The following is a 25966-nucleotide window of genomic DNA, read 5'->3' as shown; positions in this document are numbered from 1 at the left end:
GATCTAGATCAGTTCTAAGGGAAAACGTGAAGAGCAGACTTTGTGGAGCCGAGAATGGTTTAAACCCAATTAAGCAGAGCTGCCTGATGCTGCGCTATGCGCAAAATTGCGCAAAGCCGTGCCAAAGTGGGTTTTATACAGGGGGACTTGAAAGAGCTAGAAATTGGCCCAAGATGGCCAATAGACTACCAGATTCTTGTGCTGGTAATACTCCTCCAGGGATAGATGGGCTGCTCTAAGCTCCCCACTGCCACTGGTGAACAAAGAAGCCTCCCTTTATCCAAGAAAAGAAATGGGCAACACAGGAACTTTCCAAAAGTCCAGAATACAGCAAAGCCTGTATTTGGACTACTCTAGGTCAGGAAAGATGGGAAACAAGGATACTTTTTTTTTTTTTTTTTCTTTTTTGCAACAAACAACAGAAAAATGCAATAAATATGTAACACAGGCTAGCGCACTTGAGCGTGTAGCCTCAACAGGTAAATGCAACAAACAGACAAACTTTAAAAGTGCAGGTGCAAAAACAACTTTAAACAATTTAAAACAGTTCAAGAAGCAGAAATACTTGCAGTTTAGCTAGATCGGACAGTTGCCCAGGTAGTAGCAGGAAAAAAAACACTTTTATCGGGTTAGCATTCGCTCTTTTAGCCTCTCTGCTGCTAGCACCACTCTGCAGGACCACGAGGAGCTTAGCTGAGTAGTAACAAGCGCAAAAACCGCGCCAAAGTGGGTTTTATACAGGGGGACTTGAAAGAGCTAGAAAATGGCCCAAGACGGCCAATAGACTACCAGATTCTTGTGCTGGGAACACTCCATCAGGGATAGATAGGCTGCTCTAAGCTCCCCACTGCCACTGGTGAACAAAGAAGCCTCCCTTTATCCAAGAAAGGAAATGGGCAACACAGGAACTTTCCAAAAGTCCAGAATACAGCAAAGCCTGTATTTGGACTACTCTAGGTCAGGAAAGATGGGAAACAAGGATAATTGTTTTTTTTTTCTTTTTTGCAACAAACAGCAGGAAAATGCAATAAATATGTAACACAGGCTAGCGCACTTGAGTGTGTAGCCTCAACAGGTATATGCAACAAACAGGACAAACTTTAAAAGTGCAGGTGCAAAAATAACTTTAAACAGTTTAAAACAGTTAAAGAAGCAGAAATTCTTGCAGTTTAGCTAGATCAGACAGTCGCCCAGGTAGTAGCAGGAAAAAAACACTTTTATCAGGTTAGCAGTTGCTCTTTTAGCCTCTCTGCTGCTAGCACCACTCTGCAGGACCATGAGGAGCTTGGCTGAGTAGTAACAAGTGCAAAAACAGCGCCAAAGCAGGTTTTATACAGGGGGACTTGAAAGAGCTAGAAATTGGACCAAAATGGCCAATAGACTACCAGATTCTTGTCTGGGAACACTCCTCCAGGGATAGATAGGCTGCTCTAAACTCCCCACTGCCACTGGTGAACAAAGAAGCCTCCCTGTATCCAAGAAAGGAAATGGGCAACACAGGAACTTTCCAAAAGTCCAGAATACAGCAAAGCCTGTATTTGGACTACTCTAGGTCAGGAAAGATGGAAAACAAGGATAATTTGTTTGTTTTTTTTTTCTTTTTTGCAACAAACAGCAGGAAAATGCAATAAATATGTAACACAGGCTAGCACACTTGAGTGTGTAGCCTCAATAGGTAAATACAACAAACAGGACAAACTTTAAATTGCAAGCGCAAAAGCGCGCTAAAGCTGGCTTTAAAGCAGGGGGTTAGAAAGAGATAGGAAATGGCCCAAAACGGCCAATAAGCTACAGGTCACTGGGCTGGAACCACTCCTCAAGGGACAGATAGGCTGCTCAGAGCTCCCCATTCTCACTGGTGAACAAAGAAGCTTCCTCCTTTCCAAATAAGGATATGGGCAACACAGGAACTATGACACAGCCCAGAGATAAGCAATACCTAAAGACTGGACTATTCTAGTTCAGTAAAGGCTGGAAACAAGGATATTTTTTTGTTTTTTTCTTTTTACAAAGTAGCAGAAATTAGGTACAGAAACACAGTAAATGCTTTAATTCGGCTAGTGCACTTGAGTGTGCAGCCTAAACTAAGCAAAAACAAACTTTAAAAGTGCAAAAAAACTCAGAAATACAGGCAGGAATGCAATAAAACAACTTTGCAGAACTTATTTAGTTAAAGAAACAGAGAAGTCTTTATATACAGAAAAGCAGCTAAAACACACAAACCCTTCAGATGCAGTGCAACCGAGAGCACTTGAGTTGTAGCAATATTAAGGCAATTACAGTTATAATAAATGCTCTGAAATATACTGTATATTTCCAAAATGTTTGAGAAGCACAGTCAGAACACAAGGAGATTCAGGCAAAAAAAAAATGTTTTTTTTTTTTTGAAAGGGAAAAAGGAGAAACAGAAGGCCTTATTAAATGTTCTCTCTGTATTAGGTAGAATGAGCTAATGACACTAGACTGAGAGGAGTGTCACGGATCAGATTTACAGTAGGGGCGGGCAACTGCAAAGCCACCAAGTATAAACAGCAAGACACCAACTGGGAGGGTGGGGACAAAAACAATAGCCTACAGACAGTAAGCACTAGAGAAAGCCACAAACAATAGCCTACAGACAGTAAGCACTAGAGAAAGCCACAAATGAAAGTTTTTAAACAGATAAAGATTTGTAAAGATACAGAATGCTTTTAACTGCAAACAAATCAGTTACTTGTGCAGATTAGTTAATAGTAATAAAATACACTCAAAGACTAAAAAGCAGGCAATAAAAGTGCTATATATTAATTGTTAGAAACAATAATCTGTATAAATAATCGGAAAAAAAACAGGATGCTTATATATCTCAGATAACAGTTGTGGTCAACAACTCTCATCCACTCTGCTCAGTCTGCATATTGTACAAGAGATGACCGAGAGCAAGAAGTGTGAAGTAGATTGCTGAAAATATTAAATAGTAATGGAGCCAATATAGATCCTTGGGGAATACCCATTTTTTACAGGGAGGGAGGGGGAGAGTGCAGAGGGCCATTTCACTGATTGTAGTCGATCAGAGAGATAGCTAGAAAACCAAGTGACAGTAGCAGGGGAGAAGTTTCGATTAGTCAGTTTAGCCAGAAGTAGAAAGTATCAGATGGTATCAGAGGCTTTAGAAAGGTCTAGAAATAAACAGGAGACAAGTTTGTTATCATGAGCCTGGGAAATAGTGTTTGTAAAGGAGATAAGGGCAGTGGTGGTATTGTGTTTTGGGCATAAACCATGCTGAGTAGGAGTAAGTAGGTTTTCCTGTACTCGGTATTGCAGAGTTTGCTTGTGTATGCATTTTTCAAGTAGTTTAGAGAGGGGTGACAAAATGGCTTTAGGTCTAAAATTAGAGATTTCTTGGGAGTTACCTCCTTTGTGGATAGGTAAAGTGTAAGATTCTTTCCAAATAGATGGAACTTTAGACTCAGAGATACAGTGGTTGATCAAGACGGAGACAGGAAAGGCAAGAGTATCGGCTGGTAGCTGGAGGAAATAGGAAGGAATATTTTTAGCAGAAGCAGATCAAGTTTTTAATTTGGAGAGTAATGATTTGATATAAGTAGTAGATGCAGGCTGAAGAGATAAGGGTTTAGAGAAGTTGTAACTAGGAGGTGGGACAGAGGGATTAGAATCATTAGCTGGGGGAGGGTTTGTGCTGATCATCTTTCATACAGAATCAATAGAGAAGGTGTTAAAGATAGTGGCAGTTTCTTTGGATGTCCTATTTGGGTAGGGATTAGGGGAGGAGGGGTTTCCAGCATGTAATATTTGGTAGACTGAGTTCTAAAATTTTTTGGGATTAGATTTTAGTGCTATAGGAGGGTTAAGGTAGAATTAATTTTTATCTTTAGCGATGTGTTTTTTGTCAGGTTTCTGAGTTCTTTGTACTTTTGCAAGTCAGAAGGGAGTTTATTTCTCATCCAGGTGTTCCACAACCTGTTCCTTTTTCTCATTAGGGTCCGGGTTGCCTTAATGAGCCATGGGGATACTTTAGATTTTATTCTGATAGTATGGTGAGGTGCAAGAGACTTTAGTATATTAAGAAATATAGAGTTTATATGACTGGAAAACTTCATCCAGAGTAAGCTCATTAAGGTGACTCCAGTTGATTCTAGAGAGAAGGGTCTTAAAGGTGTCAGGGAAGAAGTTGGATAGTTTACGACAAGTTATGTGTCTATGTGGTCTGGTAAAGTGGAGAGTGAATCTAGTAACTTATATTGGAGAATGATCACTAAGGGAATTGGGTAGGGTTTCTGGGTTTTGATATGTAGAAGGGTCAGATACAAGTATCCAGTCAAATAAAGTACTAGGGATTTGTGAGTTATGGTAGTGCGTAGGTTCAGATATTAATTGCGTAAAGCCGTGTAGGTTAATGCAAGAGGAAGATTTAGGGTCATTTAAAGCTAGCCAATTTATATTTACATCACCAAGGAGAATTGTTTCATTCAAATAGTGTTCAGTGAGATAAGAGAGAAAGTTTTAGAGCAGGGGAATATTATGTCCTGGAGGAATATACATGGTTACTACAGTGTTGGTAGAGAAGTTATTTAGTTTAAAGTTAGCTGCCAGGATTTCTGCCGGAGGGAAAGATTGGATTGGTTCCTTAAGACAAGTGGTGGTTAGATGATTAGAGTAGATGATGGCAACTCCACCCCCTTTTTTCTTCTGGCAATCAAGGCAAAGTATATTATACCCTGGGGGAAGAATGTCTCTATCTGGGATATGTGGTTTCAGCCACATTTCTGTTAGGGTGATTACATCAGGGGTATGGTTAATAACCCAGGCATGGAATTCACTAGGTTTATAAGTATACTTCTAAATATTCATTGAGTAGAATGAGATGTGTTTTTTGGCAGGGTAGGGGCATGTCAGTTGGGAGGGATAGAATTATTTGAGAGTGACACTGAGGTAGGTCCTGGGTTAGGATGAATGTCACGAGATAGAAGTAGGGTGACAGGGAGGGAGTGAAACGTATGTTTATATAGATAGCTGCAGAGATATGTTGTTTTAGTTTTAGAATGGATAGTGCAGGCGGGAGGAATTCTAATTCTGGGAAGAGGAATATTTAAAGGGAGGAAAGATGAAGTGATGTCAACAGATTGCTGTGGATAAGAGAAGATGTAGCCTTGAGAATTTGTAGGGCTATAGATGACTGGAGTTAAATAAGGATGAAAGGCAGTCAGTAATGAGAGGAGAAGTAATGGAGGCAGATAGAGAATAGAATAAGGCGAGATAGTCATTTTAGAAGTTAAGAGGAATCATTTGCTTTTTGAGTTAAGCAGCAGTGTGTAAGGAAGATTTTTAGATTAGTATGGAATGTGAGAAGGGTTGAGGATGGAACCAGTAGGGGGAGTTGGTGAAAGTGAGGAGAGATGGGATCAGTAGAGATGCTAATATAACTAGCGAGAATGAGGGGAGGGAACTTAGAGATTGTCTTGGATGACAGGAGGGGTGTGGTATAAGGCTATGGGTGTGTCAGAGGGGTAATTATGAAGGAAATTATATGGGGGGTGGGTAGGGGATCAAAGTGAGCCCGAGTGTAGTAAGGGCGAATGGAGCAGGGCTAGCCCTGAGTCTCAAGCTGCTGAAAAAATGTAGACAACCAGTCACCAATGAAAAAGAGCAGCAGAGGAGTGGGGGGGGGCAAGCTAGGAGGGAAGCTCACTGAAGGTAAAATGAAGCACAGTAGTAGCTGTAAGTTAACAGAAATTAAGAGCTGTAAAGAAGGAGAAAGAGTAGAATACAAAAACTGCAGGACGACTAAAGGGAAAACAGAGATGGTAAGCAGAAGGATGAAGGAGTTTTGTGGAAGGTCACAAAAGGCTGGGAAAGAACAAAGGCCTAGCGACTACATTAAGGCTAGAGTAGGGACAAGTATGAGGGTTAAGTAAGAACAGAGTGAGAGGGTTTGGCTGCTGGTGACCCTAGTAGGGAGCGAACTCTAACCACCTAACAGGGATAAGGCAAGTTTACTTAGCTAAAACAGTTAACCATCAAATGCACATAGTTTTTTTTTTATTTTAGAATATCTGGGAGTAGCTGTGTCCAAGGTCTGTGCAAGAACTGAGGCTCAGGAGGTATAAGACTTGCAACGGGGCAGATTCAGTGGCCATATAATGCAGTGGGAGGTGAAGGCTATGGAGATATAGAAAGAGGTTAATTACTAGAAAGCAGTTCAGAGTAGAGGCCAACCAGCAATATTACGAAACATAATTAAAAAAAGAGGTATGTAGCATTTAAAAACATTTTCAGTCAAGCACATCCAAACCAATAACATGGAGTGGTAATTCAAACTAATGTATAGCTAGCTTGATTATTATTACTGCCACTAAAGGATTCTAAAAGCAACATTCACAAGAATATAAATATCAAATAAAAATCAGTTGAATAAAATCTAAACCAGAGGTAGGTAAAAGTAGACAAAAGCAGAGTGCATAACAAGCAATTGGCTACAAAGATTTCTGCCATAACACGCTTCTAGACTCTGCAGAGTTGTGTCTAAACTGATTATTATGATAACCCTACTCACTACTTAGTTCAGGCAAAAATATCTTCCATATGATTAAAATCTAACCAGGGAGAAAAACTATGAGGAAGGATAAGACCCTCCACAGCAGTCTTGCGAACAGTTTAGTATACCAACATCACATTTCAGATTGCACATATAGGTCATTACATAGTACTGGCATTCTTATGATGTGCATTATCTGTTAATTTTAATGTAGTTAAATGGCTGTGTTGCAGTTTAGAATGTCAAGAAAAAAAAACAGATTTATCCATTTAAACATTGTCTAATATCCAGTTTAGACATTAAAAATAATAAAAGCAGTTAAACAGTTACACTCACTTACTTGGTAGTGAGGATGCTACGGGCAGGGAGGCAGAGTAGCAGGAGCTAATGCAAGGATTCAAAGATGGCATTCCGAGAAGCAAGGAGCCTATGAAACCTCTGATCCAGAAGTGAGGCAAGGGGGAGGAGAGGTAGGAAAGGTTCATGCAGGTAGAGACCAGAGAGGATGGAATCATGGTACTAATTTAATATAACTTGTTTGGCAATTTCCTGCATTGTAACAATTTAGTGCAGAATTACAAATAACATGTTATGTTATTTGGCCTGGAAATGTAGTAGGAACTGTGATGACCCTCAACCTCTGGGCCAGTAGTCAAGGAGCCTCAATCCTCACCACTGGCATCTGTAGGGAACGTTCACTGAGAGGATAACAGGTACACAGACATTATCTCCAAATGAAACTCACTGCATCAAGCACAATTTCCCTTCGTAGCACACAGGGAACGTAGTCAGTCTGGGGCTGGTTTCTCTCTCATTCTCCAGATCCCCAATAAGACTCCCCACTGGCATAGCTATAGGATTGAGTCCTTAGCCAGTCCTCCAACACTCTCTGTCTGTCCAACCAGTGCTTTGTGTCCCTGCACAAATAGCTGACACACACACTCTTTGAGATTTGATTTGCATGCACACACACGCGCACCTGGGAAAGGCTTCACAGGTTTACTAAATATGCCCTCTCTTGCCCAGATTATAAGGTTATCACTGCCACCAGAAGCCCTTGCCAACTACTTTAAGGCTCTTAACAAAGGGTGTCCAATAAAGTAAGGTGAAATTAATATTAATACAAATGGTAGTTTAACCAATAGCAAGGCTGTTAGGAGTGGCCCGCACAGTGTCACCAAATAAATATGCATATACTCTCAAAATTTAAATATCTCTGCAAAGATCAGCCACAATGAAAGGTTTAAATATATTTAATAGTAAATAAAAGAACAAGACAATACTAAATATCTATTCACAGTGACATCAGAGTTCAAAACCACAGAAATATTAAAATAACATTGAAGGACAGATGCAGACGAGTAAAGAAAATCAATATCTAAATTAAGTTTCACTGTATTCCTGACTGAATCTAAAAGAATCACTGCTCCCTACTTTTTTAATAGAACTAGGCAGATGATGTGTTGAGTTATCCTTCTTGCTGTCAGGCGTAAGACAGAATACATAATGCTCATTCTCACTGAGAGACTTCTCCAAAATAATATCTCAAATATTAACCCTGGGATAACTTGCAGAATTACATCATTTCTAGTCATCTGACTTCTAGTTCCCAGGCAAACCAAAATTGCTGGAAGCTGGCAGGATTTAGAACCTACCTGTAAAAATACACACACAAGGGCTTTTCCTCAGATCTGTGGCAGGTGCTGGAGGAAGTCATAAAACAATTTCATACCTCCAGATTCCCAGAATAGTAATTAGTTCATCCCAAATACAGTACAGAAAGCTTCCTAGTACAGACTTGGTTTCTCTGGCTGCATTGAAACCTGTGAGATAGCATCTTTATGGCCTAGAATATAAAGTGATTTACTTTCAGATATATTTTAATGTTTGCTGGATTAAGGTTAACCCTCTGTCTTCCAGTTTCCTCTGTTAAAACATATGCATTTAAACAGCTACAATAGTGCATGTACATTTCTGTTCTCTCCAGTAGGACACACTGTGGATGCATTTCAAACACAAGCACTTTACAAATACCTTTTCAGCACAAACATCTGTACAAATCAGCTTAATATACACAACATATAGTTCTGATACATTTGCAACACAAGTATCTTGTATAAATCAGTTTGATATTCACAAATGACATATAATTATTTACAAAATTCCAGCTAGATGTGCTGGTAGTACCTCCTATCATCACATGAACATTCTCTCTAGATGATTACTGAAAGGGGAAAGGGCTTTTTGGATTTATTTTTTCTGTTGGTGAAGAAATTAGCACCAGGATGTGGAAAAGAAAGAAATCACAATTATATACTAGAATGTGAGCTTTTTCCCTTGTATTTGCTTATTTCAAAGTTTTGATGCAGTGCAAAATCTCTGTTGCAATTAGTTATAGTCTCTAAGAAGTTGCAATGTTTCTTAAATCAGTTTATTTTTGATATATGTTATTTGAGTAACTAAAAATGTGTTGTACTGTTGTTAATTGACTGCAACAGTAAACTTATTAATGTTAAAAAAGTTGCCTAGGCTTAACCTTTTATGATTAATGAGTATATAATTCAGTTGTATTAAGGCAGTTGTTCTCACCATCTGGAGATGTTGAGGGGGCTCTGTAGTTGGTAATAGGAAGTATTTAGTGTGATTAGGATGTACAGGAGTTCCAGGGCTGTGTTATGAGAGTGTAGGTAGGAGGTAATGGGAGAGTGGATAAGTAGGGGCACTCCATTGCCACTCTCAGACACTCTGAATAAATGACAGCCACCGTAGCCTTGTTTGTAGGGAGTGCTATCACTACACTGAAACTTTGTTTCAGTAACCATGCATGTATGTACGTGTGTATTTGTAGGCATGAGTCTCAGGAAGGCCTCATGATTGGGCATATCTTTATGCAAACTCCCTAAGACTGAGCAGTGCTGGCTTGGTATTAGCCAGGTTGGGATAACCAAACAATGGAGCTTGCCTAAAAAAGGAATTAAGTTGACAGAAATAAGTCTTAGGTTATATGCCAAAGCCCTGCAGAGAGAGAGAGCTACAGGCCACCCCTGTTGAAACAGGCTGGCCAACACATGCTGACACATATTAGATCCCCCTCGAATGACACCAGTTAATCATCCAGTTGCTGAAGTCCATTATATTGGTTTGGAATTGTGGCATCCTTCTGAGAGATGGTAAGATACAAGACAACTATATTTCCTCCTCTGGATTCACACATGGAGACCTCAACCATGTCTGTATTCATCTCTAATAGATTGGAATATCTAGGCCATTTACTCTACTGTGGGTATACACATATGTGTGGTAGTGGTGGTAATCAAGGCCTCTGATGACATCACAAATCTACAGCTGACTGTGGCCGTATGTTTCTTCAGCCAGGTGAGTGGACCACTGTAGAGTCTGACTAGAGTCTCCTTTTACTAAAACATTCCCTTATGTGACCACAGCCTCTGGAAGCCTTACTGCTGTGAACTTGGAGCCAGAACAAGTCCTTTTTTATGAGTGAATGTACACATGAGGGTATATTTGTGGGTATGGTACTGATTGGCTAAGGTTAGGCTTAACAATGTCTAGGAGGCTTCAAACCTCAACTTATTTGATTGCAATGTTGGGTGGCTGTGATATGGTGGTAACCAGCTTACTGATGTATGTGGTTTGTGACATGCTATCCTGTGGTAGGCTGTGGGATGCTAGCCTGTGGTAAGTTACTTACTGATGTACGTGGTGTGTGGGATGCTAGCCTGTGGTAAACTGCTTAGTGATGTATGCGGTATGTGGGACGCTAGCTTGTGGTAAGCTCCTTACTGACATACGTGGTATGTGGGATGCTAGCCTATGGTGAGCCACCTACTGATATATGTGGGATGCTAGCCTGTGGTGAGCTGCTTACTGATGTACATGGCATGTAGCATGCTATCCTGTCGTGAGCTGCTTACTGACGTATGTGGTACTTTGGATGCTAACCTCCAAACTGAGTAAGTATCGACATCTCTCACAAGTTGTTTCATAACTTAAAGGCCTCCTTAACTAAGGAATAAAAGTGAGAATGTTTCACAGTACAGGCTAATGGTTAAGGTGTTAACCTCACAGACACAAGGTACAGGGTTTGATTCTCACCTTAGATGGAAAATTAGTTAGGCTTAAAATAGTGCACCTAGCCACATACTTGCCTAGGAGCCTACAAGTGCTTACAGCACAAGATAGAGCACTTTCTTTGGAGGTTAGGAGTTGATGTAGTGGTTAAGGTGCTTACCTTACAGACACAAGGTTTAATTTTCCCCTTTGAAAGTGAAATTGGCTAGACGTAAAATGGCACACAAGGGCAGCTAGCCTAGTAATTAACTATGAACCTATGAAAACTAATTTTGGTAACATTTGTAAAGGTTTAGTCTCGCATCTTGTAAACACTAAAGCATTCAATTTAGTACATTAGAATAATATGTACATGTATAGAATTAAGTAAATATATAACAGTTTAGACAAACTTGGCCAGTGATTATCTGACATGTTATAGATTCATAGATTTTTACTAGGCTAAAGACGCAGTAGGCCTTTCTGAGCATAGCCAAGTTTTCCCAAAAGAATAATGATGCCCTGTATCCAGGTAAGAATAATGATGCCCTGTATCCGGGTAAGAATAATGATGCCCTGTATCCGGGTAAGAATAATGATGCCCTGTATCCGGGTAAGAATAATGATGCCCTGCATCCAGGTAAGAATAATGATGCCCTGTATCTGGGTAAGAATAATGATGCCCTGTATCCACGTAAGACATTGAGAGCCAGGCCAGGCCCGGTGTAAGTTTCCTATTCCCCATCCACTGGTCTAGTTTGTGCTTAGGTTGGGTAATAGATGAACTCGGCTTCATATGGATGGGAAGGCTGCTCCATAGGAGGGCCAGTCTCTGGGACAAGTATCTTTCTCTCCGGCATGTTCTGTTTAAGTCTTAGAGAAAGCTTGGGTCCTTAAACCTTATATTTCTGGTACTATCTGACTTACAAGTATGCAGGATATTCATAAGAGTGGGGTTTTTAGATGCCTTGTAAGCCATGAATAGATCACCCCTCAGCAGTCTATAGGAGACTGAGTAAGGGAAAGGGTTTTAAGGCTCTGCAGAAGGCAGATTTGTTATGTCTTGTATTCTTTTTGTAAGGAAATTCTGAGGTTGCTCTGGTTGCTGCATGTGCCTGGTCTGGTACATACCGAAGGGAGCTTTGTACTCTATGGGGAAAAAGCACTGTAGTGTCAGTAATTAGTACACCTGGGGTAGGAACAGTCTTTTGCATCAGAAGCAAGTATGCTGCCTCTTGCTCCAGTGACACAGCATTATTTATTAATCATGAACAATACAGCAAATGTGCTATTAACATACGACCTGTTAATCTAATATTGACATTTCTGTAATACCTATACTACTGTCTTTACACTGTTTTGGTAGACATTTCATTATACTATTATACATATTCTATAATCTTTTTTAATGTACATTACATTTGCTTGCAACTATGTGTTTATTGAAAGTTTTGTGGCTTTAACTAAACATTTTACCACATCCAGAACTGTTTCATCACTAAATAAAATTTCTATAAATACATTGTGTGTGCTGCTTTTGTACAATATACCATAGCATACAAATCAGATGTACTTCACTTTTTGCATTAAACATTTCAGATTTAACTGTCTGTACAGTGCAACAAATAAAAAGCAAACCAATTCTTTGTGCTTTCAGGTGCCAGAAGGATTTGAAGACATTGCTGTTGAATTTTCGAGAGAAGAGTGGGACATATTGAGTGACCAGGAGAAAGAGCTGCACAGGGAGGTGATGGTACAGAACTATGAGAACATGATTTCTGTAGGTAAGCGAATCATAGTGGCTCTTTCATTCTCTGAGGTTATAGTTACTTTTATAGTCATGAAAATGCTGTTATGTGTAAAGAAAATTTAAAGCAGTTCAGAGATACTTTTGTTCCCTTCTCAAAAGTGCAGCAAACTGCACAGATCCTAAGCCATTTGTTTGTATCTGTTTAGCAATTCTTTGATAACCAGTGACTGTGAAACAGTGGCAAACCACTTTGCAGCTAAGCAATAGGCTTTAAAGTTTTGTTAAAATGCTGAACTAGCCTGACTGTTCGGTGATGCTCCAGAAATATTCTTAACACTTCCTGTTAAAAGAAATAAAATGTATGCATTTACCATAATGAGACCTCTGTGTTGTCTTCCCATCCAGTTCAGTCTATGTGTTATGGGATTTGACTCTGATCTGAATCTGGCTATTTTAGAGTCTTACGTCTGAGAGCTCTGCCTCCTCTACCAATAGTACCCTGGTCTCCCTTTCTGTTTTCAGATAAATTTAATGCTATACCATGATGTCTGACAAATTGTCCAGTCTGTATAGCATGTTAACAAAAAGAATATAGGCACAAGGGCAACAGACAAGGACCCTTGTAGGGTGGCTCATATGCAACATACAATGACCCTTGCAGGGTGGCTCATATAGCCCAGCTGCCAGACCAATAAGGAGCACTCAGCTAATCACTGTGACAATCTGGAAGGGGGAATGGAAGGAGGTAGGGACAGCTGAATTGGTCAGAAGAAGATGACACAGATCTATCATGATGGTAAGTACATAACCTTCATGTGCAATGTTGTCTTTTCCATTATGCTTCAACCTATGAGGCAGAGTCTCCAGATGGAAATAATCCCTAGAATAGAACATTTCCACAAAATGGTGCAATCAAATGAAGCTCTTGAGTGGAATGAAAATCCAGTTTGCAATAGGAGACAAAGTTATGAGCACCAGACCCAGCACATGTATCATCAGAAGAAGCTTGCGAGAAAAAAAGTATCAACTGCTGTAGTTGAATGACATCTTGACTTTGTAAGTAAAGACATTCCCCTCAAGGAATCCATAAGAGAGATACAGTTACAGAGTCATTTGGATAGGGTCACTTTGGACACAAGCTTCTGAGTCTCAAGTTATAAAATGGAAAAAAACAGTTGGTCATATTTTCTAAACCTTTTAGTTGTATCGAAATAAAATCTGAGTTGTCTATGCACATCTGAACAGTGACGCAAATACTCTTCCTTGTTAGTGAAATTTGGAAAGAAGACTGGCAAGTGAATGGGCTGTTTCAGAGTAAACTCTGAGGTAACCTTGAGCAAAAAGGAAGGATTTGTCCTAACAGCATCTCTGTCCTTATAAAAAATTAAGTAAGAAGGAACAGAGGATAGTGCCTGCAGCTCAGATAACCTTCTGGCAGATGAAACAGCCATAAGTAAAAAGGTCTTCCATGACAACAACTTTAGAGATACCATAGCTGAAGGTTCAAAAGGAGGACCATCAAACTGGAAATGGCAGCCAGTTGCACCTCAACGGGAGAATCTCTCAAATCAGAATGAAAAAGACCATTCAAAAGTCTATAATAGCATCCAAAGGGACCAAAAAAGAATCTAGGCCTTTGGAAGAGGCTCGAATGGAGAAATGTTTACACTTATTAGCATGTACTTTCCAAGTGGAGAGCTTCTGGGAAGAACAATATGAATCACTCTGTCAGGAAGCTTGGTAATCCTGTCAATCACTGAAATTGGATAAGCCATGCATTAAGCTGAGGGAGCAGAGATTAAGCAGAGACATCCTTGCTGGATGGGAAATCAGATCCATTAACAGATTCAGCATCCAGGGGGAGTGACGTAGGTGATTCCAGAGAAAGAAAAAACACACTTGTTGAAGCCAGGATTAATGAGGCTCTGCAGTGGGCTGCCTTCTGAAGAAACTTGATTATCAAGGACATCTGAGAGTAGATGTACAGGAGATCCAAGGGCCAAGATTACAGGAAAGCATCCCTGGGTGACTGCTCTCAGGAGGGATCAGGGAAAAGAAAACTGCTGCACTTCATGTTGGATGGGGTGGCAAAAAGATTGCAGCAAGGGGTGCTCCTGTAACTGAAAATATGAGCTGCTACCTTTGGGTTCAGGGACCATTCATGAGGCTGGAGAATGTTAATGCACAAACTGTCCCCTAGAATGTTGGATTTCCATGGGATGTGCATTGCATTCAGAAACCACTGAGAGGACATCACCCATTGCCAAGCCTTCATGGTCTCTCAAGATTGGGATAGGAGAGTGTTCCCCTTGTTTGTTCAGGTACCAAATCACAGACACGTTATCTGAGTGGCTATTACTCCTTTGGGGAGAGGGCATGCTATGCTAGGAGGACCACTCTCATCTCAAAGACATTGATGTGAAGTTTGACTTTGAAGCACAACCAGATTCCTTGACCTTTTTCCATTCCAAATGTCTCCCGTACCCCAGAAGGGAAGTGTTTTTAGGGACTGTGGCATGGGGATGGAGAAGAATGAAAGGTCACCCTGTACCGACTAGTGATGAGTTTAACCACCACTGAATGTAAAGGTGGCAAATGGTCATCAGGAAAACTATAACATCCATGGCATGTGTGAGATAAGACTGCTGAGCTGCTAGAGTCCACTGCAACACCCTCATAGGAAGGAACTAGACAGACAGACATTGCTATATGCCAAGGAGCCATAAAACCACAGCTGCCCAAGATTTGGGGACCTGAAAAATGTTGGAAGCCTGCAGGCGAAGGAAAGTTATCTTGGGTAACAAGAGACTGGCTGTCTGAGAGACCACATCGAAATGGCAGCCTATAAATTCCAACACTTGTACTGATTCCGGGCTGGGCTTTTATGCTTCACTGTAATGCCCAAGGACATACACAAAACTGGAGTAAGGAGTCACAAGCCTTCATAAGAGATGCTTTCAATGAAGCAGTGAGGAACAAAGCATCCAGGTTCAGAAACGTCTGGAATCCCTGTAGCCTGGGCCAGGTTGCCACTGCCACCATCCATTTGGTGAACACCCAGGTAGCTGTAATGAAACCAACACAGCTTGGAACTGGCAATGATTGGCCCCAGCTGAAGGCTCAGAAATCTCCTCGAAAGTCTTGCTACCCTTATGTGATGGTAGGCATCTTTGAGATCTATCGAGTACTTCCAGTAGTCCTTCCTCAGGAGAAGTGGAATGGACTGCACTGTGACCATCCATAACTTGGTCTGTTTTATAAATCATTTCATTTTGCTGATATTCAGAACTGATCTAAGGTTATTGCTCTTCTTTGGAACCAAAAAAAGAATCTGGAATAGACCCAGGGTCTTTGCTGGTCTGGTTAGACCTCTTGGATGACTTAGTTGGATAGCACCTTTTGGTTTTTGACTGCTGATTCCCTTCTCTGATGGGGTGGCATGTCTGGAAGAAATTTCTGAGCATCCTTTGTAGTATATAAAAAGGGATTGCTTAGTTTCATAGGCAAGTGCTAGGCTAGCTACCTTTATAGGCAGTTTTAAGCCTAGACAGTTTTTGTTTCAAATGTGAGAATCAAACACTGTACCTTGTATCTGTTGGGTAAACACCTTAACCATTACGCCAACCCCCAATTGGATATGACTCTCAACACTCATGCATCTAAGTCGGTGGCCTCCCATGCGTGTCCTTGAAAGGCTGCTGTGCTTTATTAAAAAAGAGAGATGCTTGCCCCCTTTCTGATTCCTGGAGTAGGATCATTTAGGGGTAGCAGAGAATACTCCTATGGATGATAGCCAGGAGTGAGCAGGATGGAAGCCCTAACATCATCTTGACCTTTGGGCCAAAAAGGGAAGAACTGTTGAATGGAGGACTGATGAATGACACGTTGAAGCTGTCTACAGAACTGCACAATTACATTCAGGCATGTCTGAGCACAGTGATTGGGGCCTGCAGTTTGAGAGATTCCATTTACTGCATTGGATAACAGCTTCATAGACACATTCTTGATAGAAAGCTGTAGAGACTTTTGAGCCTCTGGGGAATGCTGGGTCTACACCATATTCAGCACTTCGGACACTAGGTTTCATTGAAGTCTTGTCAAATGAGCAAGGTGGTTCAGTGCACATAACACTAAGGTTGATAAACTGTATGTGCACTTTCACAATTGGTCCAGAGCCCAAGACTCCCTGTTGGGGAGATGGACCAACAAACTTTCTTCTGAGTTATCCTTTTTTTGTGGCAGCTGCTACCACAATAGCATCAACTGCAAGACCCTTACTGCGTTGGGGTCCATTCATAGTTGAGATCAAATTCCTATTTGATTTTTTATGGATTGGTTCCACAACATGAGGTTCCCTCCAAGCACTCCAAGACACCAGATCAATAAGGTCATTTAGAGGAGGGACTACTGAGTACATGGATGGGCCCATGACAAAGACCTCCAGAAAAAACGGTTTATCTGTGGTAGAGGCTTCTGAGGTCTGTCCCCCATGCTGTTTCAACAACTCCATAAGATTGCCAAAAGAGGTGTCATCACAAGGGGATTTGGGAGAACCATGCTCTTCATCAGGTTTAGTGTATTAGGTGATTGATTTATCAGAGGGAATCCATATGCTTCTTCTTACATTGACTCTTATTATGTCACCTCAGACCTGGAAGAAACAGGGTTCCCTGAATGCATGCATCATCATGCCCAGAAGTTGGCAAGGGGTAGAATCCAAAATCACTGTTGACAGTCCACTGTCCGAGAAGAACATCCTTTCCACACAGTCAAAAGCCAATGCCAATGCCAGATGACTGGCCCTATCAGTCCTCGTATTTGAGGACCTGAAAGAAACAACGGTATCTGGTGCCAATTAGACTTGCTGTGATTGTGGCCAAACTATCAAAGTGCTGAAGCTCCCAGGGCAGGAATGATTCTGAAGTCCAGATGATTGGCTAAGGCCCCAAACTCTTCCCCCAAGAGCAATCCTGAACAATGCCAGAGTACTGGTGCCTGACATGGCCAGGGAGCTGAAACTGACAGGTGGATGGCAATACAGCCCACACCTGTAAACTGAGAGCAGAAGGGACTGGAGATGAAAAAAAATGTTCAGAGCCAAAATCTCAGGCACTGGATCTGAGAGGGCTGCAATGATAATTCACTGAATCCGAGTCTGCGAAAAGGACTGCGTCAACTGTTCCAAGTCTAGTGGCTTCATGCTCCCAGCTGACCTGACCTGATGGACCAGGTGGAAGATGCCACCAATGGTGATTTGGAAGACCTCCTTCTGGAGGTAGGATCTAAACTAGGGAAGCTTGTATCCAGGGCTGGGAAGGGGAAGATTCTGGGATGAATCTGATGGACCAGGTCGTAGATGCAGCCAATGGTGGTTTGGAAAATCTCCTTCTGAAGGGTAGGAACTAAACCAGGGAAGCTTGGATCCAGGGATGGGAGGGGGAAGATTCTTTGTGAATTCTGATTGGGTAACTTTCAAATAAATGTGTTATTTAACCTTCCGACTGAAGCAGAAAAGTCCTTAGCTAAGAAGAGACTGAGAATACTGAGGGAAGGAGACTTGGGTATCTCTGACACTTGCAGTCTAATTGATTTGAGGCAGAATAGGTCATGTTAGACCTATTTGACCTATTTGAATCTGAGCCAGAGGTTCCAAAGTTTGGTGAACCTTCAGTTTCATCTGATCATTGCCAGTGAGGTGGACTGTTTGTGGTCACCCGAACCTTGAATCAAGACTTTGTTCCAGGATTACTCTCTATCCCTCTTCTCAGGCCTCTTACTGAGAGAAGGCAAAAAAAATAAGCTGCAGACAGAAGAAGATCCACTTAAGAACCTACTTGGCTCAATGCTCATTGAGAGCTCGGATCCCAAATGTAGCACAATCTGAATGATTGGATTCAAGGTGGACAGTGTCCAAAGAACTGATGCAACAATTGTAAACATCTTGTGTGGGCAGCTTATGCCTATAAGACACAAAATTCTTAATGTGGAAACATCTGACAAAACAAGCACTAACACAGAAAAAAATAATCTAAAACAAACACCTAACTCTGACTATAATTAACATCTACACTATCTAAAACACTAAAAACTAGGGCAGAGTATACTAACAATAAGACTACATTCCGCACAAAAAGATACATTGGGTGGAGGTGACTGACCACGATGCAGTCTGTAAGGTGCAAACAAGATCAGCGGAGAAAAGGGGAGAACAAGCTACTATGGGAAATGACAGCAGAGTTCTCGGACTGAAGTTTCTACAATGGCCAGCTTCAATCTGAGTCAGATCTCGCAACCCACAGGTTGGAGCCAGACAGAAAAGACAACAAATAATGTGGCAAAGTTCATGCATTGCTGTTTACATTTGTGGAATCCTTTGGTCATTAAGGATTAGATTTCAAAATTTAAAAGAGCTAGTAAGAAATAAAGGCAGAAGGGAAAAACTGGCCAACACAGGAGCATATGCATGTGGTAGATGCAAGGTTTGTGATAAGATTAGGAATTTGGATGGTACCAGGATCAATGGCATTTTATATAATGCCATTGATCATTTTGACTGCAATTCATTTGGGGTCATTTATGTTATAGCATGTAATTGTCCTGTTAAAAATGGTATTTTGGGCAAACCAAACGTAAGAATACTAGAACATCTAGGAGATATTAGAAATTCAAGGCTAGATAGTCCTGTGGCTAGTCATTTTTATAAAGAGCATGGGGGTTCGGCTAGAGATTTAATTTTGAGTGTTGTAGCCAGACCTTATGGGATGGGGGGGACAAACCATAGTTTTCAACAGAGGTTATTAAATATGGAATCTAGGTATATTATTAACTTTAATACTCTCTATCCTAATGGCATGAATTTGGAAATGTGACTGATATTTTCTATATGACATTTGAATTTAGAGTAATAAAATGTTTAAGTATATGTAACCAGTGGATTTATAAATAGAAGTTTTGTATTGGTGGCTTAAAGCATTGTATTGGTGGTTTTGAAGTTTTGCATTTGTGGCTTTAAATTTTTGAAATATTGTTAATTGAATTCAATTAATGTAATTAGAAGGTGGTTCTTATAGACTTGATTCTGAGCATGTAAACTATTCCATTGAAGGCGAAGGCCGAGGTACCAGAATCAGAAATTAAAAATTTTTTAATTTTTAGTCTGTGCTGTTATTTTCGTTGCTGTGGAATTTGGTATATTTGGACTTCAGTTACTGTTTTCAACAGTGTTGGTGTGTGTTTTTTTGTCATTAAGGATTACTCAGGAATTCCCTGCCCTCAAAGGTAGTACCATTTTATTGCTATGGACTTGGCATTCTCTCTCTCCACAATGGCACTGCTTCTGGAAACTCTGTTGCAGATTCATTGAATACTGATATGTACTGGAATTCCTTATCCGACTTCCAAAGTTGACCTACTATGCCCACAGCTATGCTCTTAAATTGTGCTTCTGTTATAGGCATTTGTATTCAAGGGTACCTAAACCGAGGATTTGATGCTGTCCTCTGGCAATGTGGACAGGCTGCACATAAATGCTTTATTCCTTACATGACATAACAGGACAGTAAACTGTATCTAGAACTCCAGCCTTAGTCTTTTTCATCCCCAGATGACCATCTTAGATGTGACAATGTGCTAACTTCATTATAAGGGTTTTAAGGCACCTTGGTGACAATAATTTTTTTAATATTTTCTTCATATTCATGAGTTACCCTGTAGAGTTCTCCTGTAGCTCTAAATATGCATATGATGTGAGGCCATTCAGTTTGTTTGCCTCCCCTTCTACTCTCTCTGCATTCTCATTGGCTTTTTCTGTCTCTTCCTCCCACTCCCACTGGACCTTCTTAAAACTGATATGACTTCTCTGGGGATCAGCCAGGTCAGCATTACTTTAATTAATCATACAATGTCAAGTGTGTCGTGCGACACCATTCCCTTCATTCAGATTTATTGTCTATAATGAATAACTCTCAGAAAGTTTTCTTCTGTTTGGGATAGTGGCAGTTTCCCTATATGCAACCTTAGAGTCCTGCCTCTGTATCTCTTTAGACATCTGCGTAGGTATCTTAGAGATGATGTTTGAGTACTTTTAGCTTCCTGTCTCTGTTTTTCTTCAGCATAGCATTCATCTGTTCCCTCCTGAGCCTCTACAACAGGCTTCTCTAAATCATTTTTTGTACTGACTTCTTTCTTCCTTCCGATTATGAGAGTTTTTTGTAGTATATACTTAACCATTGGCCATTATCTCTCCGTCTGTACATGGACTTGTTTTGTGGCTTTTTTTTTTTTTTTTGCTGGAGTATTTTGGCAAGACTCCCTATTAGATTTGTGCATACCTTCTTCTCAGATGTGAATCTTAGTACCTCCAAGGTTTCCAACAACACTATAGTCTTTAGAGCGATGTATTTCTGGCTTATTGTTCCTTTACGAATCATTGTAACGTAAATGGTTTCTCTTAAAACAAATAACCACTTCCATACCCTTCCAGCATTCCATGAACACCGTCAATGTTCGAAAGCTATTTAACAGTTAGCAAACTTGCAGTACACCAGCGCAGGGTTTGGTTCTCACATGGGGTATTTGACTATGCTTAGAATGGCCCACAAGGGCAGTTAGCCTAGTACTAACATATGAACGAACCTATGAACCAGTGTAATACATATAAACATGTATTTGTTAAGATGAAAGCACTAAGGTCTGAATGTATTGCACTGGAGTACTGAATGTTTGATAACTTAAACAGCTTTTGAATATTGAGGCCATTCACAGAACGATGGCAGAGTACAGAAGTCATTATTTGACTCACTGTTCCTCCCACAATTTCAAGTTGTGGAAAGTCCAGTCCAATTATTATATCATCAGCTGTTTGCAGTGCAAAATGTCAAATGAAATTTCATTAACTCGGGACTGATGAAAGAAATATAACACATCCAGATTAACTGCTGGGTAAAGGTGCAAGAAAACTAATTGTTTTCCCTCTGCAGGACCCACGGTAGAGCCTGTTCTGCTGATACAGTGCTTTGTGATTAAGTGAAACATGCTTCGTATTTTCATGCAGCATTTGTGTCACTGAAACTTTGCAGATATAATCCTTGAATTAAGTTAGGCATTGAGGTAGCTGGATGGAAGATTTTTTACATAGAAGAGTTTGCATTTCCAGTTGGGTTTTGGCATATTTTCTCTTGACCCTGTGCATGTGCACAAATTATTGTAGTTCCTTTGTTTCTACAATTACAGTATATTTCATAACCTTAACAATAGCAGAATGGCAGAACGCCACTTCAATTGTGTTGGTACTTACCATTTCAGGTGTGGTTTACCTTCTAGCACATTTAAAACAAATTATTTCAATTGTTTCTTTGTAAACCAAGATGCACGTCTAAGTGATTTCTTAGTATAACTTTTTAGTGCATGCAATCCATTTGTAAAGCTTTCAGTTAACAGCAATTGCCCTACTGAACAACGTATTACTTAGAACCTACAGGATGATTCTGGGCTACTCATTCTTTTTACTTTTTAGGGGATTCCCATTTAAATCTACGTACAGCTAGAATTTCTAATATTTTGTTTACATTAGTTATCCTGGGTTGTATTCACAATTTAAAAGTATACATTAAGATTGCCATTTGTGACATTAATGGTCACTTTACTATACAGACTGAAACATCTGTTCTTTCAGTACCTGTTTCAGCCTGAAGACTGTGTATTACCCTTCTATTCCATTGCCACTAGGGTATTTTCTAGGTTCAGCAGATGCATACCTATCTTCTCCCATAGTGTGCAAAGCCTGGCTAGCAGTCACTGTGTTACAAATGTGTTACAGATGTGTCTTCTCTTATTGCTAGGACTCTTGTGTTTGGTATTTACTAAGTGTACTTCTAGTGTTGGCACCTTTTCAACCGTCCAAAGTGGGACATGGGGTGTGGCCAGTATATGTCATCACTGTGGGTGTGGTCATGGGTAGGAGGAGTGGCCAATGACAGTGTGCTGGTATATAGTAATAAGTAACAGCATACTAAAATCTCTCTCATAAAAAATTTAAAGTGATGTACCTACATCATTTTATACTTTCTTACTATATTCTAACTGCATTGTACAGGAAATATTGAAAACCTGATGAGCGTACACTTCTAATGGCCTAACATTCCAAAGCTGTTAACACTGGTAAAAAAAAGGTGCTGCTAGGCTGGTCCGTAGGAGCTGCAGACATTTGCACCAGTAACGGCCTGAACACACAGACAACGTGTTTTTGAAAAGATGAGCTAGAAGAGTATAAAGTGAACAAAACATCTCGAAATACTCAAACACTTAATTCAAAAAAGAAACAATAATAATAAAATCAGCACATAAGCAAGTTTATCAGAGTCTAACAATAAGTAATGTTGAAACATCTAGCAGATGTGGAGTTCCAAAAACTTTTTCACCCTCATGCACATTTTCACCTGTAAAAATTAAATTCTTAAAAACTATCCTGAAACGGCCACTATAAAATCCATTAACAATATGCTGTTTCTACATCTAAACATAAAAACAAATGTATATCTACACATACTTTGACCATTAAAAATTACTACTTGCATATTATGGGCTGGTGGGTTGCCTTCCTCATGGGCTGCTTTCTTGGTGGGTTTGGCTTCCTTCTGGGCCTGTGTGCTGGATGGGTGGCTTCCTTCTAGGCGTGTGTGCCGAATGGATAGCTTCCTTCTGGGCCTGTGTGCTGAATGGATTGCTTCCTTCTGGACTGGTGGGCTGGATGGATGGCTTCCTTCTGGGCCTGTGTGCTGGATGGGTGGCTTCCTTCTAGGCCTGTGTGCTGGATGGATGGCTTCCTTCTGGGCCTGTGTGCTGGATGGGTGGCTTCCTTCTAGGCCTGTGTGCTGGATGGATGGCTTCCTTCTGGGCCTGTGTGCTGAATGGATAGCTTCCTTCTGGGCCTGTGTGCTGGATGGATTGCTTCCTTCTGGACTGGTGGGCTGGATGGATGGCTTCCTTCTGGACTGGTGGGCTGGATGGATGGTTTCCTTCTGGACTGGTGGACTGGATGGCTAACGTGTTTGTTTCTTGGCTGGCTGGTTAGCTGGCTGACTCTGCACTGGTAAAAAATAATTTCCGATTTATTGCACCAAGACTGTAGAAACAAGATTTTCTACAGCCAGGGGGCTTTGTAGGGCTCTACCTTATGTAAGTACAACCCCCTCTACAAATTGCAGCCAACTGCTGCATGGTTATCAACAGCCGGACTCAATAACGAACAGCTCTCCCTACAGGTTCAGGTTGGTGATATAACTGAATCATCGAGGAAAAGCTTGAAATAAGTACAGTTTTTATGGTGATCCTCTGTGATTCATGGAAAGCTGGAATTTGTACATCCCACTGCTTTATGCTGCAGGTGACTGGATTGAGAACCCCAGAACTTGAGTGCCTCATTGATGGTGGGACTGGTGAAAACCTTATGTACGCGGGATGGGTGAAAACCTTATGTACTTCACCTTGGTAACCTTTGCATAATTTTACTTTTTATGCATTTTTCATAATTCCTGCTTTCATTAGTGTTCTTGTCATAATAATTATTTTTTTTTACATATCTTTATGGGAATGGACCCCATTCCTAAGTCAGGGTAGGATTAAAGTTAATAAAGTTAGTATTGTTTCAGTTTTTGTTAGTTAAGAGTGCTTTTCTCAGGCACCTGCAGTGTGCTTAAAATTGACTCCACCTGCAGTTCATATGGGATTGCATGAATTGGTAACAGGTTTAAGTATAATTGTAATTTTTTTTATTATACCCGTTGCTCCTACTATTGCCAGAACTGTCTGGGTATCTTTCTTCCACCTTGCTCCTGTTTCTGCCTGCAAATCCTGGTATTATAAGACTGTGTTCCTCTCTGTACTTAATACCCTGTAATCACTGGGTGTAGCAGTTTCAGTGATCAACACTACTTATGTCTGTTTTCTTGAACTACTATATTTGGTTTTCTTGCATCTGTTTTTGGACTGTTGGTAATGGTTGATCCCATGTGGTATAAACATCATTATTGTCCATATTGCTTTGTGGTTCATGTTTCCAGTACTGCTTAGCTATTTCTATATTGTAGTGTTTGCACAATCCCCAGTTCAACAGTCTTGTCGTATTATTGTGCCTTTCAGTGTACAGATTCCTTAACCATGAGTGTGTTGCACCCAGCAACAACATGTGTAACTGTCTCCAGTTCTGTTTTACAGAGCCTGCATTTGTCAGTATCTCCCACTTTTGCAGTGGACTTTATAAAACCAGTCTGTATGAAGCCCACTATCTTGGGCCACCATTATTAGACTTTTGTTTTCAGTTTACCTCCTCTTAACCATTCCTGCGTCGAATCTTGGTCAACATGAGGTTGTTTCAGAAGTTTTTTATACTTGCCTCTATATTTATGTACTTTCCAATTTTCTTTCCCTCTCTTTTGGCCCTTTTCTTTATATTCTGTTTTTTTAATTCAGTTTCTCTCCGATTTTTGTCATACTTCTGGTTTGACCTCCATTCCCACTTTATTAAGAAATGCTTCAGCTAAACTGTGCAAATATGTCATCCTAAACGTCTTCTGTTCATGCTTTAAACCTTTCCTTATGTTTGGATCTGTTGAGATAATATGTATGCAGTCCTATATATCTAATCAGTTTCAAGGAGGTCCATACCTCCTTCAGAGGAAAGAATATAATAATCTTGGAATGCACTATTTTTTTGTATATCATTTGATAAGCATGAAGCATTTTTCTTCTTTTCATGACCAATAGATCCCGTTGATTTAATACTTTTTGGGGCCAGGCAATCACACTAAAGCTGGAAGTTAGAACAGGAAGAGCAAATTGATTTATAGCTCAGGCTTTATTCCTAGAAGTTGATGTAGGTTTCAGTATTCGCTTCAGTCTTAGGTAGTGTTCCATACTGAGCTTTATTCTTTGTCTTATGGTTAACCCTTCATCTTTTCCCAAATATTTATATACCCTCCTACGCAAATTCCTTTGTAACACATTCCTGTCCCAGTTTGACATTTTTTCTTGGTGCTGCAACTTTCCTTTTTTTAAAATGATGATTTTATACATTTATCAAGGCCAAATGTCATTCGTATATCATCTGAATACATTTTTTAACCATTTATTGTTGTGCTTTCAGCTCCTCATCTCATGAACTATACAAGTCATCCACAGAAATGAGATGATGTAATGCCTCTTAATGCACATACAAAACACTGACCTAAACACTTGGTATGGAGGACACATATCATTCACAAAGGACTGCACAACACCACTGAGTACTGGTCAACACACAGGCAAGTAACGATGCTACAGATGCAACAAAAACTACCAGCTTTCTCAACCAAACCACCAGGAACCTAACATTTCCCCCAGGATGGGAACCGCTTCATGCTGGACTGGAACAATTTAACTGAACCACCATAAAGGGAACCAAACAGCCCTAACTGAAGGTAATTTAACCACTCTGACATTAACACCCCAAAACCTTATGAACCCAACACCTTTGCGAAACCCAGGGATCCACTACAACAAGTACTGCTGGACCCCAATAGGGCCCCATATCCTGCCCTGCCTATCACCAGTCACACCTATCATAAATTGACCATAAG

General features: G+C 40.4%; 1 protein-coding gene across 1 annotated transcript in view; it reads left to right on the top strand.

Moving 5' to 3' along the window:
* The window catches only part of LOC122797885 (gastrula zinc finger protein XlCGF57.1-like), a 163643-nt gene that overhangs the window by 78243 nt on the left and 59434 nt on the right, over positions 1–25966 (top strand). The window contains exon 4 of the mRNA XM_044066404.1: positions 12203–12387. Coding sequence (XP_043922339.1) covers positions 12203–12387 — 185 coding nt within the window. The remainder of the gene's footprint in view (positions 1–12202; positions 12388–25966) is intronic.

The sequence above is a fragment of the Protopterus annectens genome, chromosome 3.part1 (genome assembly GCF_019279795.1).
Source record: "Protopterus annectens isolate FY-2018-M chromosome 3.part1, PAN1.0, whole genome shotgun sequence".
NCBI classification, from domain to species: domain Eukaryota; kingdom Metazoa; phylum Chordata; order Ceratodontiformes; family Protopteridae; genus Protopterus; species Protopterus annectens.
Note: the sequence above shows the minus strand (reverse complement) of the source record. Positions and strands in the feature narration are given on the sequence as shown.